At 50.9% G+C, this 16,589-nt stretch overlaps 1 protein-coding gene across 6 annotated transcripts in view; it reads right to left on the bottom strand.

The window, feature by feature from the left end:
* Positions 1-307: 307 nt before the first annotated feature.
* The window catches only part of KIRREL1 (kirre like nephrin family adhesion molecule 1), a 110,679-nt gene continuing 94,397 nt past the window's right edge, over positions 308-16,589 (bottom strand). For 2 of the 6 annotated variants that reach the window (XM_033093391.1, XM_033093390.1), the window contains 13 exons: positions 16,092-16,241; positions 10,824-10,981; positions 8,772-8,922; positions 7,644-7,749; positions 7,349-7,497; positions 6,989-7,116; positions 6,140-6,314; positions 5,957-6,057; positions 4,282-4,480; positions 2,926-3,033; positions 2,613-2,752; positions 1,967-2,044; positions 308-1,714 (listed from right to left, as the gene is read on the bottom strand). In XM_033093391.1, the coding sequence (XP_032949282.1) occupies positions 1,238-1,714; positions 1,967-2,044; positions 2,613-2,752; positions 2,926-3,033; positions 4,282-4,480; positions 5,957-6,057; positions 6,140-6,314; positions 6,989-7,116; positions 7,349-7,497; positions 7,644-7,749; positions 8,772-8,922; positions 10,824-10,981; positions 16,092-16,241 (2,120 nt within the window). In that variant the 3' untranslated portion in view covers positions 308-1,237. The remainder of the gene's footprint in view (positions 1,715-1,966; positions 2,045-2,612; positions 2,753-2,925; positions 3,034-4,281; positions 4,481-5,956; positions 6,058-6,139; positions 6,315-6,988; positions 7,117-7,348; positions 7,498-7,643; positions 7,750-8,771; positions 8,923-10,823; positions 10,982-16,091; positions 16,242-16,589) is intronic. The other 4 variants (XM_033093392.1, XM_033093393.1, XM_033093394.1 and 1 more) reach the window with 3 other exon arrangements.

Raw genomic sequence — 16,589 nt, forward strand, 5'->3', positions numbered from 1 at the left:
AAGGAGAACATCTCCCACACTCCCTGGAAAGTGGCCTCTAACCAGCTGTGGCTCTAGGGTTGGACAAGGTGTCTGAGAGCCAGGTCTTCTCCCTAAGCCTGTCAGAGCCCACTTGCAAGACAAGTCTCACCACCTGAATGTTTAAAAATGGATTCAAAGTGCTTCGAGATCAAAAGAGTGATGGAAAGTGTTAGGAATCTGCTGAAGAAGAACAGATGCCCCTTTCCTTTCCACTGGGACTTGTATTTGGGTGGGAGAATCCCTACAGCTTTATTTATTTATTTATTTATTTATTTTCCAACTGAGGTTTTTTTTTCTTTTCTTTTCTTTTCTTTTTTTTCCCCATCTTTAAAAAATAGCTTATAATACACATACCCTCAACCCTCCAGACAGGCTCAAGAGTTCAAGCAAGGAAGTGGGGCAGATTGAGAAGAAGGGGGCTTGGGTGGGCTCCCCCTAGTGTGGGTTCTGGAAACTGCTAGGTAGCACATAGCTGTCTTGCTGGTGAATCAGGACACCATGGTTTCTGACTTTTCCTTTCTCCATCATGACCCCCTGCCTTATCTGGCTAGTCCATCATAGAGGAGAAGGAAAGGGGGCAGCGCTACTGGAGACACCTGGATCCCTCTGCAGGCTTACAGACAGGTGTCCAGCCAGGATGACTGGTATTTTAATCTCAGCTGAATGATGACTGGACTTGAACTCAGTGGCAAGGCTATTCTGTAGACAGAGATAAATAAATCCAAGGTCCCTTCTGCAGTCCGGAGGAAGGAGATATGCACCAGGGTATGAATGAAGATGACAAAGGGACTGGCCAGGCCATCCTGTTTCCACCTATATGTGCCAGAGCCACTCACCCCTACACTTCATGTCCCCTAGGCCAAAGCCTGCTCATCCCATTTATGGGAGACCAGAGCGGTGGAATAAAAAGGGAATGTTAAAAATTGCCCCCCCTGCTCTCCCCAACCTTCACTTTCCTGTCCCCATGCTGGGGCCAGGTGTGACACAGGTCAGAAGAGACACATCCTCCCGAAGAAGAGGGAAGGGCAGGCCCAGGAAGCTGGGGCATGCACAGAGCACCATCCTCAGGTGAGGTGTTTCTGGTAGACCTGCTCCCCACCTGCCACAGTGGGAGGAGGAAGGCTGGTTGGGGACAGGAGCAATGAGCAACGCCCCTGAATATCAGGGAACATTTTCTCCTCTGCTCCGCAGAGATGCCCCAGCCAGGTTCTGGCCCCTACACGTGAGTCTGCATGCGCTGCTGGAAGCGCTGGCCATAGTCTGAGTGCTGGGACGTGTAAGAGAACCGAGTGGCAGTGGTGTACTTGCCAATGGGGTCATATGCCTCGAATGGGGTCCGCTCCAGGCCAGAGGGTGGGGCCTGGGGGTAGCCCAGTCGGTAGGTGGGGTACCCGGCTGCCCCTGGGAAGGGATGGGAACTGAACTTCTCATAGTTCTCGTAGGACAGCTGGCTGGTTGTGTCAGTGCCAGCTGGGGCAGCAGGGCCAGGGGCTGTGGGCTCAGGACCATAGTCGGAGGCTGGGGCCCGGCTGTAGGTGTTGAGCTGCGCATAGCCGCTGGAGTGAGAGAGACGGGAAGAGGGGCGGCCGTCGAAGCGGGCAGGACCAGGGGCACGGTAATCAGCATAGAGTACTGCCCTGGAAGATGGGCGGTCTTCGTGGGCACGCACATTGTAGTAGCCATTGGTGGGGTCCTGGGGGCAATGAGAGAAGATGATGGAGGAGGGAGCTCCCTCTTGTGGGGGGGTCAAACATTGCCATCGTCCTGGGGCCTCCTCCTCGGGCTCTGCCCTGTGTCCCCAGTCAATACCTCTCCACCTCCTCTGCTCTTTCAAGAAACCTCCTGACCATCCCTCCCCAAACTGCCCTCCCCTCTGCCCTCAGGCCCTTGGAACCCTATGCTCCCACCCGGTCGTCATGCCCTTGGCCCCTTCCCACTTTCCCACCTTCATCTCATATTCCTCCCGGGTGTCGATGGTGTCACAACGCAGGTCCTGCTTCAGGTCCACATCATCCTTAAAGGACTGCAGAGCAGCAGTTGAGTGGCATTAGGAGATGGAGGGCCTGCTCTTGTCCCCCCTGCCAACCCCATCCCCATAACCAGAGGCTATCTACTAACAGGAAGGGTCTGGGATCACGGGCAGGCTCAAGTTCTGTATCCTCTCCCAGCAGAGACTCTATGATGTGGTGGGAAGAGGCCAGAGACCCGGGGTCTAGCACCAATTTTGTCGCTAATATACAATGTGACCTTGGGTATGTCACTGCCTCTCTCTGGGACTCAGCAATGAGACAGTTGGATGAGAAAATTTCTAGGGATTTCCAATTCTGACACTGGGGGGGGGGGGTCAAGAATGGGGCAAAGGCCTATGGGGGGGCCCCACCTGCCTATCCTCTGCTGGCGGGAAACCAGCCTGGGAGTGTGTTCAAGTGTGTGTGCATGTGTGATTATGTGAACATGTGCATGTGCACATTTGGCAGGACTAAGGAAAGCCAACCGAGGGAGGAGTGAGTAACAGTGATTAGAAAGCTGGGGTGGGGCCAGTCCCAAGAGTATAAAGAAGGGAGTGGGCCAGGGAGGAACAGGACCCTCACCGAGTAGATGGCTTTCATGACCCGAGTCGCTGTAGAGATGCTGGAGGTATCGTCCTCCCGGTCAGAATGTACGGTGAGTGGCTCGCGGTTCACTGTTTCCACCTTGATGTCCAGTTTCCTCAGGGTCACATCCTTGCGACCTGGGTCAGGGAAAGGCAGCTTGGATACTTTCTGCCAGCCTCTACAGTGGCTGTTTCTGTACCCACCTGGGCTGGGAAATGCAAATGTCACCCTCCTGGGCCCCTAAGGCGCTGCCTACTGGGGGCCCTGGAAGCAGTAGGGGCGGGCTGTGGCCCACGGTGCCCATACTCACTGCCTTTGCGGCGCCGGTAGAGGAAGAACACCAAGGTGATGAAGAAGAAGGTGAGCAGGATGCCCGCGCCGATGGTGGCCCCAGCGATGATTCCCACGGGCAACACCTCTTCAGATGAGGAAGAAAAGGAGGAGGTAAGGAAGGAGCCACCCTGGGGTTCCGAGCTCAGTACTGGCTGAAGGCCAGGCTGTCCACAAGGCCATAAATTCCACTAGTATCCCTGGATTGGGTACAGGTTTGGTTTAAGTCAATGGGACTTGAGAGGAAGGTCTGCATTGTGTTTGGGTTTAGGCCTGAGCTTCAGCTAGATCAGAGTTGGCGGGGGTCACCTCTCATCCTGGCAGTTTGGGCATCAACTTGACATTGGCCTTGGTGATCCGTCTGTCCCACTCCTGCAGCCCACCTTGCTGTGAGGCTTGGTCTCTCCTTCCTGGGCTGGGCTCTTGTCTGAGGTCAGCTGTCTCCAAAGTCTTCAATTTGCCATGTGTGCTCTGACCACTTTTATCACCTGTCCCACCATTGTGATGGCTCCATCTGCACCACCCACCCAAGGCTTAAACAGTCCTCCTTGGTTGCTCCTGCTCCCCAGAGCTGACAAGGACCTGGGACTCTTGCCTCCAGCTCTCTCTCCCTTTCTGGATGGATCAGATCTGTGTAAGGCTCTTCCCCTCCAGAAAGTCTTGCTTGCTGAGCACCATCTTATTCTATCTACTGTCTTCTTCCATACCATTCCTTTGCTGGCACCCTCAACTAAGACAGAACTGAATGGATCCCCAGTTATTTCCCCCTATCTCCCATGTCAAATACCTAGTTAAGAAAAAAAAGCCTTCTCCCTCTTCAGGCTTGGAAGCTTCCAAAAAAGTCATACTAGAAGTGTCTTAGGGGAGGGAACATGTGTCTCCTATCAGACTAAGGATTCTTGGAAAGGTGGGGAACCAAAACTTACTGGGCACCTATTATAGGCCAGGTATTTTATAAATATTCTCTCATGTAATCTTCATACCAACCCAATGATGTGGGTAGTGTTATTCCCTTCCACAGATAATTTGACGTTTCTCCACCTGAAGTCATTTGCTGCCACTCTGTAAATTCCTCTCTAAACTAAAGTTCTTTGAGGGCAGAGACTCTGTCTTATTCACATTGGTCTCTGCAGCCCCTAGTGCAGGGCCTGGCATATAGCAGATGCTCAATAAACATTTAAAAGTGAGTGGATTTCCCCAGTGGAGCAACAAGGCCAGGTTCTGGTGGGGAGGCCCAAGATACAGTTGTCTCTCTCTGGGCCTGGCCCTGGGAAAGAAGAGGGAGCTGAATCCCCAGCTGCCCTGGGCCCTGGCTGCCAGCCAACCCTGCTGTCACCTCGCTCTTCCAGCTGGATGATGGCCGTGCCTGGCCCGAAGCTATTCCAGGCAGTGCAGTTGTAGTGGGTCTGAAAGTCGGCCTCCATGACGTTGTTGATGGTGAGCGTAGATAGCACCCCACTGCCTGAGTTGGTCCTCTCCACCGTATAGCGTTCCAGAGTCCCCACCTCTAGGAAGTTCTCCTTCCATGCCCATGCCTGGGGTGGGAAAGGCAGGAAGGGGTAAGGAAGGGGCAGATGGCAGGAACACCTGACGCACCTTCAAGGCATCCTTACTCCAAGTGCCTTGTGTACCCCTAAGACCAGCCCAACACACCCTGCAACAAACCTAAGTCACACGTGCTGCTTCAAATCTTAGTGTCGAACCTCCAGTCTAGGAGAAATAGTAGCTCCCAAACATGACTGAGACATATGTCAGTAACATTCAAACATGTCTAGGACATTCTTTAAAGTGACAATTCTCAGGTGCTTATCTCCTAAATAGAAATCTCCTGGGGAGAGGTCCAGGAATCTCTATTTTTATAAGGATCCTACGTGATGTGGGTGCAGCTGACCCAATGAACCAGCATTTAGGAACCCCTTGTATTGTAGAAAAAATCCTGGATGAGGGAGTCAAGAACACTGGGCTAAAGTCCTGGCGCTCCCGTGTGGCCTCCCTCCCCTTCTCTGGGCCTCAGTTTCCTCATCTGTAAAGTGAGAGGAACAGGCTAGACAATTCTCAAGGTTTCTTCCATATTACTCAATCTTCAACCTTATCTTTAGCCAACCTAAATCTAGCCCCACAGGAACCCGCCTAGCTGACTCTGGAAACCCAGCCACAGAGTCTCATAATGGGGAGGAGTTATTATCAGAGAGGGGTGTCCCAGGGTCCTTCAGCCCTGGCCTCTTGGGGGGCAGCCCCCACTTTGTGTCCCTTCCCTCTGTGTAGAGCCCGAAGGGTGGATAGTGGCTGAGAACTGGCACCTTTCCAGGATCAGTCCTCCCTGCTCTGTAAGCAAAGCCCCCAGAAGCCAAGCCACCTGCTGCCCGGGCGGCCGTGGTAATGAAGTATCCTTGGGCAGCCCTGGAGTTAGCCAAATGGTCATTAAATGTGATGAGGGGTGTGACGATTAATGGTCATGGAAGGAATTAATGGCTCATGGTGTGGGGGAGAGGGGAGAGGAGTGAGGGACTGGGTGAGGGAGCTGGTTGAGGAGGAAGGCAGAAGGGAGGGGAGTGCCATGTAGGATGGGGTGGGAAGGAGAGCTGACAGGGCAGGACTGAAAGGAAAAGGGAAGGGGAGAAACCAAGGGAAAGATCAGAAGGAAAGGGAAGGACATGAGGAAGAAGAGAGAGTAAGAGTGGTAGCCAAGGGGAACTAACAATGAATCCAGTGAGGGGCTCCCCTGGGTCTTTCACACCTGCTGTCACAATTACATCTCATAGCAACTGTTAGGGTAGGAGTGCTGTACCCGTTTTATGGATGAGGATATTGAGGTTCAAAGCACTAAGTAATTTTTTCAGGGTCATACAACAAGTAAGAGGGGAGGTGGCATTTGAGCGGGGAAAGGGACAGAGAGACAGAAAGTTGGAGGATTGGAAGTAGAGACAAGTAGGAGCATAGACAAAGAAAGTGTAGAGTAGAGAAGGAGGAGGCTGGCCATGCTCATGCCCTATGCCAATCCCAGCGCTCACAATGCGGTCTGGGGGCGGCGTGCTCCCGATGAAACACTCCACCTTGCCACCGTCACCCCTAACAGCATATTGCACCGCCTCACTGGAGATAATGGGGGGCCCTGCAAGCAGAAGAGGGAGTCAGGGTCAGCTGGAACTTACAATGCCTGCCCACCCAGGCCCAGCCCCTCTCAGAACACTCACCATTGACATAAAGTGGCACATCCCGCTCAGCCACTCCGATCCGAGGCACGATGGCCCGGCAGGTGTAGGTGCCGGCATCTGCCTGGGTCACAGACTTCAACAGTAGCTGGTTACTGTTACTCAGGACCTGGGCAGAGAGAGCAGCCTCGGGTGGGGAGCCAGGAGGCCTGGGCCCCTAGGTTCATGTGGGCCCCGCATGGGAGGCATTGGAAAGAAAGCAGGAAGGGCTGCAAGTGAATTCCCAGAAGGGAAACGGGGTCCCAAGTCTGTCTGGTCCCTCCTCTGACTCTAAATAGGTTGGCATTTAAACACACCATCTCTGCACACAGACTGGGGGCAGAGATGGGTGGGTCAGAGGGCAGGTGAGGCTGTGGTCATTTCACAGAGGATGCAGCCTCTTCAGATGATCTGCTCTAGTGGAAGTTTCACTCTGAAATCCTTCTTCCTGAAATATTGGCCCAAACTATTTAATGCAGGTCTCCACAGTGCTAAAGAATTCAACCTTCTCTTCTCTAGTGACCCATTCCAGGTCCCCTATCTTCCCATGTAGCATTTATTCACCAAATTTTTTGCAATCCCTCTCAGGCCCTCTGCCTCCTCCTACACATAGGTCAGTGTGTCCCTCCCACTGCCACTGAACTGGCCAGCTGTTCTGTGAGGAGGCTGGGGGTTGATTGCAAGCACTGTCTTTCTCCTCCAAATCCCAAGACCCTAGAAATATCCCAGGTTCAACTTCAAAAATGATGCCGCAATTCCTTTGTTCCCTCCTCCAATGGCGACCATGTCCTTTCCCCACTGGTGGCTGTGCCTGTTCTTCCCAGCACCCAGGAGAGGCAGCAAGCGTCTTACCATGTTTGAGTCCTTTTTAGTCCAAGTAAGGGTGAGGGGGGGATTCCCCACCCAGACACAGGTGAGGGTCACATCAGAGCCAATGTCTGTGGTCGTGGGTTTAGGGTCAACTACGATCCGGGGGGCAACTGAGGTAGAAGGAAGCAGCTTGTTAGGGTCTCATTGTCATCAGGGTAAGTTCCAATCAGCCTTCTCTACCCTCTCCTGCCCAGATACCTCCCCGTGTCTATTCCCGGTCTCCTCAGCTTCCTGGAGCCTCCCTCACTCCACCCAGAACCTTTACAGGCCCCTGCCCTCTGCCCCCACCCCATGTCCCCATCCCTGCTCTCTGTCTAGGCCCTTGTACTTGTAGCTACTCACAGTGGACATTTACTAAAGTGCTGACATTGGTGCTGCCCACTTTGTTGTGAACCTCACAGGATACAGGCTCCGTGAAGAAGGAATAATCGACATTTGTCTCATAGCGACTCTCATGGGCATCTTCAATCAAGAAGCCCCCCTTGGCCCACCTGGGGGAGGAGGAAACACAGGGGTGTCAGGGCTTGGAGCCTTCTTACCCACATCCAGTGGCACTGTCCTCCCCAGCAGCCCACTCCTGGTTTCAAGTCCTCTCCATTACCCTCCCCAGAGTGCTCCCAGTCCTTGATCCTCGCACCTGTAGCCCAGGATCTCAGGGTTGGCTGTGGCCTGGCATGTAAAGACAACACGCTCACCCTCCTGCACAGTCTGTGGCTCAATGGACAGGGTCACTGTAGGAGGGTCTGCAAAACAGAGAACAGGAAGTCAGGATCTTTTCTGTACCTCGTTTCTTTTTCTCTCCGTGGCACATATACTCAGATTCCACCACTGTGTGGGGATGGACCTGGGAATTTGAGTTTGCAGTGTACCAGTTCCAATAAATAATCTGTGTTCCTCACCTTTACCCCACAGAGCCTCTAGGGGGCCGTCTAAGGGTGACTGACCACCAAGGATTATACCGAAGGGACAAATCAGTCAGTGGGTGTAATGGCCAATGGTGGCCACTAGGTGCCAGTGCGGGCTCGCTTGACTCACTAAAAGGGATGGGGGTGGGGTATCTCACCAATCGCTGCCCACACTTCCACCCTGCCCAGGGCAGAGGTAATTGATTGAACACGGACCAGCTTGAATACTCCATGCTAGATGCTCTTACGTTATATCTCATTTAATGCTCACAACCCTGAGAAGCAGGTACAGGTCCATAATCCCTTATCTGAAACGCTTGAAACGACTATGTGTTTCAGAATTTGGAATTTTTCAAATTTTAGAAGGGTACATGGTGTGCATAGACGATTTACTATGTAAAAACCCCAGCAGTGTATGGCAACACCCCATAGTAACATATATTAATACCTTTGCAGTGCAACATATGACTATTCGGATTAAGTGCATTACAGAAAAGATGACAGAGTTTCGGGTCAGGTTTAGCCACCAAAATACTTTTAGTTTGGAATTTTGGATAAGGGATTGTATGCCTGTATTTTATTTTCTGCACATATATAAAATTGGAAACTGAGGCTCAGAGAGATTAAATCATCACGCAAAGCCACATACTGGTATAGACCCGGGAACTGCCCAACTCGTAGCCGATGGCTCTTCACCACCCTCAGTGCCCACTGGTAAAACCAGGGAATATTCACAGGATGAGGAAAGTGAGCATCATTCCTAGGGCCCCTGGAGGATTCTTCTGTGCTTCTCCAAGAGTGCTCACATTCCCTTCCCCACCGCACTCCAACCCTCCAGCTCCCCCGGGGACCCTGCTCACGGTGCACATTGAGCTCGATGGAAGTCTCCTTGCCACTTGGGATGGCCTCATTCATGCTACGGCAGGTGAAGACGCGCCCGATGTCCAGGTCTGTGGGGTTAATGAGCAGCTGGCTGATGGTGGTCTCCCTTTTCCCATCCTTCAGCAGTTCCTGGGGTGGGACAAGGGTGGTGGGAGACATGGTCAAACTCATCTCAAGGTGAACTGATGCAGAACTGGGCTTATGCTGGAGAAGCACTTTAACCTGAAATTCAGCCGCCTCCACCAGACCCAACCTCTTACCCAGGTTTTGTTTTCAGTTAGTAGACTTTATTTTTTAGATAAGTTTTAACTTTACAAAAAAAATTGAAAGAAAATACAGAGAATGCCCATATGCTCTTCTCCTCCACCCTACAGTTCCCATTACTAACATGAATCATTAGTGTGATACATGTATTACAAATGATGAACGAATATTGATACATTATTAATACTAATACTAACTAAAGTCCATAGTTTGTATTAGAGTTCACTCTGTGTGTAGCACAGTTTTCCCCATGGTTTTGAGCCTCATTCCTGGAATTCTCTAAATTCAGCTTAAGTCCCTCCTCTTCTGCAAAGGCTTCCTTAGCCATTGCAGCTCTCATAAGACTCTCTTGTAGCCTGAACTTGTCTCGCAGGCAGTGTGTCTTACACATGGCTCTAGGCACATTCTGCCATGCCTTTTAGGCATCATGTCTGGATATTTCCAATCTTAGGTTTCTCCTGCTAGACCATAAACTCCTTGAGGGCAGGGAAAGGACTCAGGCTCAAAAGTCTCTAACTGGCTCTGTGGTATCCAACCTGATATCCCTAACTATGGTCAAAGGAACCCTGGGGCTGTTTCCTTATTGCAAACTGCCAAAGGCAAACCATACTATTGGCCAAAGTAAGGCCTGCACCTTAACAGCAATGTACATGTCTCTCCTGGGCCACAGCAGAACCAGCCCAGTGCAGTAACAGCAGCTCCCTTGTGCTGCTTTGCAGCACCAAGGTCTTTAAGTAAGGAATATTAAAAAAGCGGGGTGGACGACAAGTGGCCATTAACAAATCGGCTTGTTTGGTTGCCAAAATATTTCAATACATGTAATCCTAGAGGAGAAAAATAAGAGAGTTCTTGGTGGTGAAAAAGTTAAGCACCACCGAGGCCAAACTCTCATTTGTCAAATGGTGAAACTAAGGCCAGAGAGAAGTGAATGGTCCTAGGTGTCAAGGGCAGAGCTAATCCAGGTTCTGCCTGGGACCACCCTCTAAGGCACACAGGTGAGCGACATTTTGGGGAAACACTTCTCCCTACAATGAAAAGTGTCTCTTGCTGCACATAGTAAAGGGCTGGGTACACATACGTTTAAAAGCCCCCAGACGACAGAAGGAACGCCAAACAGGAGATCTGGATTCTGATCCATCTCCACTATCAACTTTGCCATTTGATCCTGGGCAAATCACTTGATGTCTTTCTCTGCTACAGTTCTTCATCTATGAAATGTATACAATGATCCCTGTCTCCCCGGCTAACTGAGGAAATGTGCCAACTAGAGGATGAGGGAAAGAGGTCAAGGTGCTCAATAGAGAGAGTACTGTCTGTACCTGTACCCAGGTACAAACCCCAGCTCTATGCATGCCAGCTGTGTGACCTGGGGCAAGTCACTCAACTTCTCTGACCATCAGTTTCCTCATTGTGAGTTGGAAATAACCCCTAACTTATGAAACTCCTGTCAGGATTAAGAGACACTGTCCACAAAGAGCTTGGCATACATAGTGCCTGGCACACAGTAGGTGCTTCATCAACATAGCTATTATTACTATTATTCTTGGTCTCCGCTCAGCTACTGAATAGTATTGTGAACCTGGGAGTTCACTTCTCTTCTCTGGGCCTCAGTCTTCCTAATTGTATAATGAGAGGGTTGGACCAGATCACCTCAAAGGCCTCTTCTCTCATCTGCAGCCCCGAGTCTATGGTCAGACCCAAGTGAGAAAGGAAAGGTGATCTGAGATAAGGACCAAGAGGAGCTGGAGGAGCAGGCAGGGTCTCACCGTGCTGGCCACAGCGCCCTCCTGTTGCGTCCCGTCCCGGAACCAGATGATGGTGGCAGCAGGCTTGGCATTGAAGGCTCGGCACGTGAGGTTGTGGGGAGTGCCTGCCTGTAGCAGAAGCACAGGACCTCCATCAATCCTGGTGTCTTCTGGGGGGACTGTGGGGCAGAGCAAAGCAAATTCAGTCCAGGGTTCAGACAACACTACCCTGATAACCAAAACCCCTGTCTCTGGAGGCATTCTTCCCTCCTCATACCCACTCCTGGGTGAGGCGATGCCACCCTTACTCCCTAATATAGTCATTTTATCTGTGCTCCTGTGGGGGCTTCACCCAAGGCCCTCAACAGCCTGTACCATATTCTGGTACTATATCCCTTGCCATTGCTCAAGGATACATACAGATAAGGGGAATGGCCTCAAATTAGGAAAGGGCTAGACTATCTCAGTCAGGGTTTGAGTATAGCTCATACCTTGGAGGGCCTGGCACAGAAAGGTGGCTACCTCCATGGAGCTTCTTCCATTCATTCTCTCCTGCTCCTCTGCCCTGGAGCAGCCAGATGAGTGGGTCCATTATAGCAGCCTCCCAAATGGACTCTTTGACTCTAGTCCCTGCTGGCTCCAACTCATCCATCACTGCTGGCAGGTTATTTTCTCTATAGCACAGCTAAGACTGCCACTGCCCTGTTCAAACACCTTCAATGGCTACCAACTGCCATGAGCATGAGTTCCAAGCACCTCAGCCTGCTGTTCAGGGCTCCTTAGGCCAAGTCCTGCACTCTCATCACCTCGTCTTTGCTTCTGCTCTTCTTTCCCTCAGAGCTCCTGTTGAAGTGCTATCCATCCTGTTTGCATCCCAGTTGCTGCACAAGGCCTTCCATGCCACGCCACGCCCCCCTTCAAACCACCACCTGTGTCCTGGCAAGTCACTCAGAACTCCTCATACCATGTACCTTGTGTTTGGGTTACTTATGGTGATTATCCACACCTCCTTGCCCTCCCCACTTCCCACACCCCGCCATCAAACCGTTATTCCTGGAAAAGCAGGGACCCTGCCTCACTAATATTTACAGTCTCCAGTGCCCAGAACGTGAGCAAAGTAGGCCCTTGTGAAGTGCTGAAGGAATTGAATTGCAGATGTCTAATACGAGGCAATCAGGGGGTCTCTCCCTGTCCTATGCCGACAGACTTCTAAATGCTCAGGTGAACCAGACTGTAAGTTCCCTGAGGGCAGAAGACACTTCTTATTTTCTCTTAAAGCCCCAGTGACTAGCTCAGAACTCGGTAGTGAGCATGTCCTGGGAGATATTAGCTGAATTACTGAATAAGTGTTTGATGAGATAAAGGCAGACAAATTTTGATTATAATTTTTGTGGTCCACCTAGTGTTCATCAGGCTAGAAATAAGGGTTTTGTTTGTTTTTGACTAGGAAAGACTCAGAGGGGGCTCTCCAAGGGAACTGTTCAGAGTGAACCCTGGGAGGCCCATGGAGTACAGTGGTGGGCAGGGCTGTCCTAAAGTTTATGAAATGATGGTCTCCACTCTGGGGTTTCTAGGAGAAAGGAACTACTTGTAGCCTGTCCCATCATTTTGCTCAACTCGTGCACGCAGAGTTGTAGAATGGGAAAAGTATGACATTTAGAATCAGGCTGCCCTGGTTTCAAATCCTGGCACCTTTATTTACCTCTCATGTGATGTTGGCTGAGTCTCTCAAGTCACTGAGTCTGTTTCTTCAACAGAGACATAATGAGACATGCCTGCCCACAGGGCCCTCATGAAGGTCAGATGAGGCATCGTATATGGATTGTAGTGTAGGGCATGTGTGATGTGTGGAATGTGTTTGCTTTACTGCTTGGACAAGAACCATCAGTGTATCCAACTCTTGGCTAGTGAATCATCCACTGAATCCCTGGCTCCTCCTCTTTGCTCACTGGTGCACCTGGTTCCAGTGCCAGATGGGTGCAGATTTGGAAATGGGGTAGAAAGGAGAGAAAGGTGGAAAGACTTGGATAAAGAGCTGCCAGTCAGTATCTCCTGGTCCACCTGGGACCCTCAAGATCATGCCTTGCTGGCACACCCAGGAGGAATGTCCTGGATGAGCAGAGGCCTTGTGCTTCTACGGGGGGATAGGGAGGATGAAGGGATACCATACCCAGATACAAGAAATCCCTCCTGAAGGCAGGCTTCTCTTCCCATCAGCTCTCCCTTCCTGTGTAAGCTTGGCCCTTTCCCTTTGTTCAGGGAAAGACCATCCATCTGTCACCTCTGTCATCAGCCCACCTTTCTCTCCATGTCTGGGGCAAAGGAAAATAGGCTGTTGAGGTGTCTGCTCAGCCATCAGTTGGACAGCATGTTTCCATGTCTATGTCCATGAACAAATTTTATGGTTTGTGACAAATTTGCATATTAATATGTACATGTATCTGTGGCCTCAGTTTCCTTGTTTGTAAAATTTCAAAAAGAACATTAACACCCATTCCCCAGAGTTGTTATTGTGAAGGGGAAATGAGATCCAGGATGTAAGGACATGTGTGAACTGTAATGCAATCGACAATGTTTCTACTACTCACTGAATGTTCACCAAGTGTCAGCCAAAGTGCCTTATGTATATGATGTCACTTAATCCTCACCATCAAGTATATTTCATTAATCCTTTCATGATAAATACGATTAACCCCAACTTAAGGATAAGGTACTGAGGCTCAGGGAGGTTAAGCAAATGTGCTCACAGACAGGAGAGCGAGAGGTGGACCAGGCCTACTGACCCCGGACTATGCTTCTCACTGCTGCACTCAAGTTGTTATCACTGTGAATAATGAGGGAGCTGCAGGTCTATATTATGTCTGTGTCTGAGGGGGGTGGGAGGCAGCTTCTTAAAGTCCTGCTGCAGGAAGAATGAAAGGTCATTCTGTGAAGAAGCCTAGCCTGGGGTGGGGGTTGGAGGGGTATAGCTGCTGGTGGGTGGAGCTGATGAGGCTGGCTATGTGCAGTAAGGCTGATACTGGGCACTGGATACAGCCCACTTTTGACTCTGCCCTGCCCAGTGAGAGGGCCCTGGACTACCATGAGCAAAAGCTGTGTGTATGAAGGAAGATATGACAAATGTCCTGCCTCATTATTGTGTCCTCAAGGCTGCAGGTGGCAGGTAGTTTGAGAATTCAAGAGAGACAAGGAAGGGAAAGAAGCGGTCAGACTAATCTTTCATCTCTTTTATTATTTTTGGGGCCTTTCCTTGCTCCCCTTGTCCGCCCAAATAGGCTACAAAGGCCCACACCCTTAACACCAACCATGCAGTCAAAACTAGACAGTCAGCTCCCTCACTGATGTGGCTCTCCCTAATTGATTTGCAAGCTTTTTAACGAGATACGCTTCAATCTGTGGTTCCCATTTATATTCTCCTCTTCTAGGAAGCCTTCCTTGATAGAACCAAGCCACTGGACACCATCATAAGCCCTGTTCCTACAATACCTAGGGGCTTGGTTGGCCTTCATTTCTTCATTTCTCTTTATTTCTGTCTCTGTGCTTGGGTGGGAAAGGGAAAGGAAGATTATCAGGGCCGCTTCATTAGGATGGGAGTTTTCCAGGGCAGAAGTAGCACTTTCTAGCACCCGAAACAGAGACAGTTGGGGAGAGAAAAAAGAGAGGTCTCCTAAGAATCTTATGGTTCCTTTGGAATGCCTCGTCCAGCATGGAGCTCACATACACTCCAACAAGGGATGGAAGATGATGTTTTGTCTTCCCATGCCCATTCCTGGTGGTCAATTAACTCTTGCTCCCTAACTTCAATCCTACTCCTTGCTACTAGTAATTCTTCCCATTCTGTCCTCGCCAGAGAAGAAAAGCAAGTCATCCACTAGTCCTGAGTCCTAGTCCTTCAGGGCCTTTATAGCCAATGAAATTGGCTGTGGGATCCCTCCAGTCCTTACTTATTCCGACATCTCACATTTGCCCAGACCTTCACAGTTTTACAACTCCTTGCACAGGGAGCAGCAAAGTGGCAGTTAAGAAAAGGCTGATGTCATTTTGCCACATAACAGACAAGAAAACTAATGTCCAGAGGTCATGACCTCTTCAGACTCTTGGGTGCAACAATGGCCCAGGTCTCCTGATCCCAGTCCAGGCCTCTCCCTGCCACACTTGGAAGACTTGTCATGTTCCCCTGCCCAGGTGAAAAACTTCCTTGTATCCAAGTTCACTCGTATCAGCTCCCCTTCCTCCCATCCATCCTGGGGGCTTCCCCCACTTCAACAATTTCTCGTTAGGGGAGGAAAAAGAGAGGGAGCAGGACAGATCAAATGGAGGCAGGAAAAAAGAGAGGGTTGATAACAAAAGAGAAGAGAGAAGGTCACAGGCAGACAGAGCCAGAGACAGAAAACAAAACAGAGGTGGAGGCCTAGGGAGAGCCCCTGAGCTTGAGGGAGACAGAAAGACTGTTAGAGCCAGAGGTCCAGCAAGAGAGGCCCAATAGAGGCAGGCGTGTTAGAGCTGGCTTCATTCCTGTACTATGTGCAGGAGAACCCCTTCATTATGCAAATTGCTTTGGTTGTTACCATAGAGGGACATATGCTCTGTGCCCCTTGGGCAGCTGCTGAGAGACATGCTTTCCTCCAGGGCCCCATCCAGACGCAGCCAGAACCCCACCGCCCCAGTCCTCAGCTCTCAGCCCATTCCTTCCAGCCCTGCTTCCCTGTTCTCTGAGGAGGCTTCCAGCTGAATGTGAGGAGGAGGTGTGAGTGCTGAGGGAGGAAAGGAAGCAGCAAAGGGGAGGAAGGGCTGAGTGAGGAGGAAAAGGAGCAAAAAGGGCAGTTTCCGGGGTTCTGAGGCAGCCGAGTTGGAGAGAGAAAGGGAGAAGCTCCCTCACCAACAAGTCTGTCTGCCAGGAGAGGCTGGGAAAGCGAGCACTGGGTCTCTGTCATCCCAATACTCTTCTGCTCTGGTGGGGAAAGCTTTATGTCCAGAAGGCACAGCCAGTCCTTGAGTGGCCTGAGAACAGGATGCCAGACCTCACCCACCCCACATGTCTTGCCAGTGGCTGCCCACGTCTCCATTTTGCTTTCTTCAATCTGGACTTGGCTTTAGAAGTTAAAAGGAGTTGGGGAGGGAAAGCTAGGGAGATAGAGGGACAGTGAAGGCAGGCACGAGGCCAGAAACAGAGAGGGAGAAGTATAAAATGAAAGAGGTAACTGAAGAAGGTTAAGGATTGCCAGGATGCCAAGAGAAAGAGACAGGACGAGTGGGCTGAGAGCACTGTGGGAAGTTGAGGGCTATTACTGAGCACGGTGAGTTTTGCCCGCCGGGAGCGCAGGGCGGCCTCCGTGGCCTGACATTCATAAGAGGCATCGTCAGAGAGCTCGGCATCTGTGATCTCCAGGTTGTATTGTCCGGCGTCTGCAGAGCCCATGACCCGGTACCGCGGCCAGGCTGCGGGAACAGAAAGGGGGAGCCCAGCGTGAGCCCCGTCCCAACCTGGAAGCCAGCCTGAAGGACCGGGAACACCCTGTACCCACTTCTTATGCCCATGCCAGGGTCTACATCTCATTCCAGGCCAGCATTCCTCCCTCTACCCTCTCTGGGGACTCCATCCCAGTTGATGAGGATGAGGTCCCAGATGTGGACACTGTGATGTCACAACCTCCCACAGCAAGGTTGGGAGGGGGCGGGAGGGGTGGTGAGCATAAGTAGGGGATGAGCAGGAGCAGATGAAATCTCCGAAGCTGTTTGCAGACAAATGTCTCTCATAATAATAGGAAATAAAGAGAAAAAAAAATA

This window comes from Rhinolophus ferrumequinum, chromosome 22 (assembly GCF_004115265.2).
Source record: "Rhinolophus ferrumequinum isolate MPI-CBG mRhiFer1 chromosome 22, mRhiFer1_v1.p, whole genome shotgun sequence".
NCBI lineage: Eukaryota > Metazoa > Chordata > Mammalia > Chiroptera > Rhinolophidae > Rhinolophus > Rhinolophus ferrumequinum.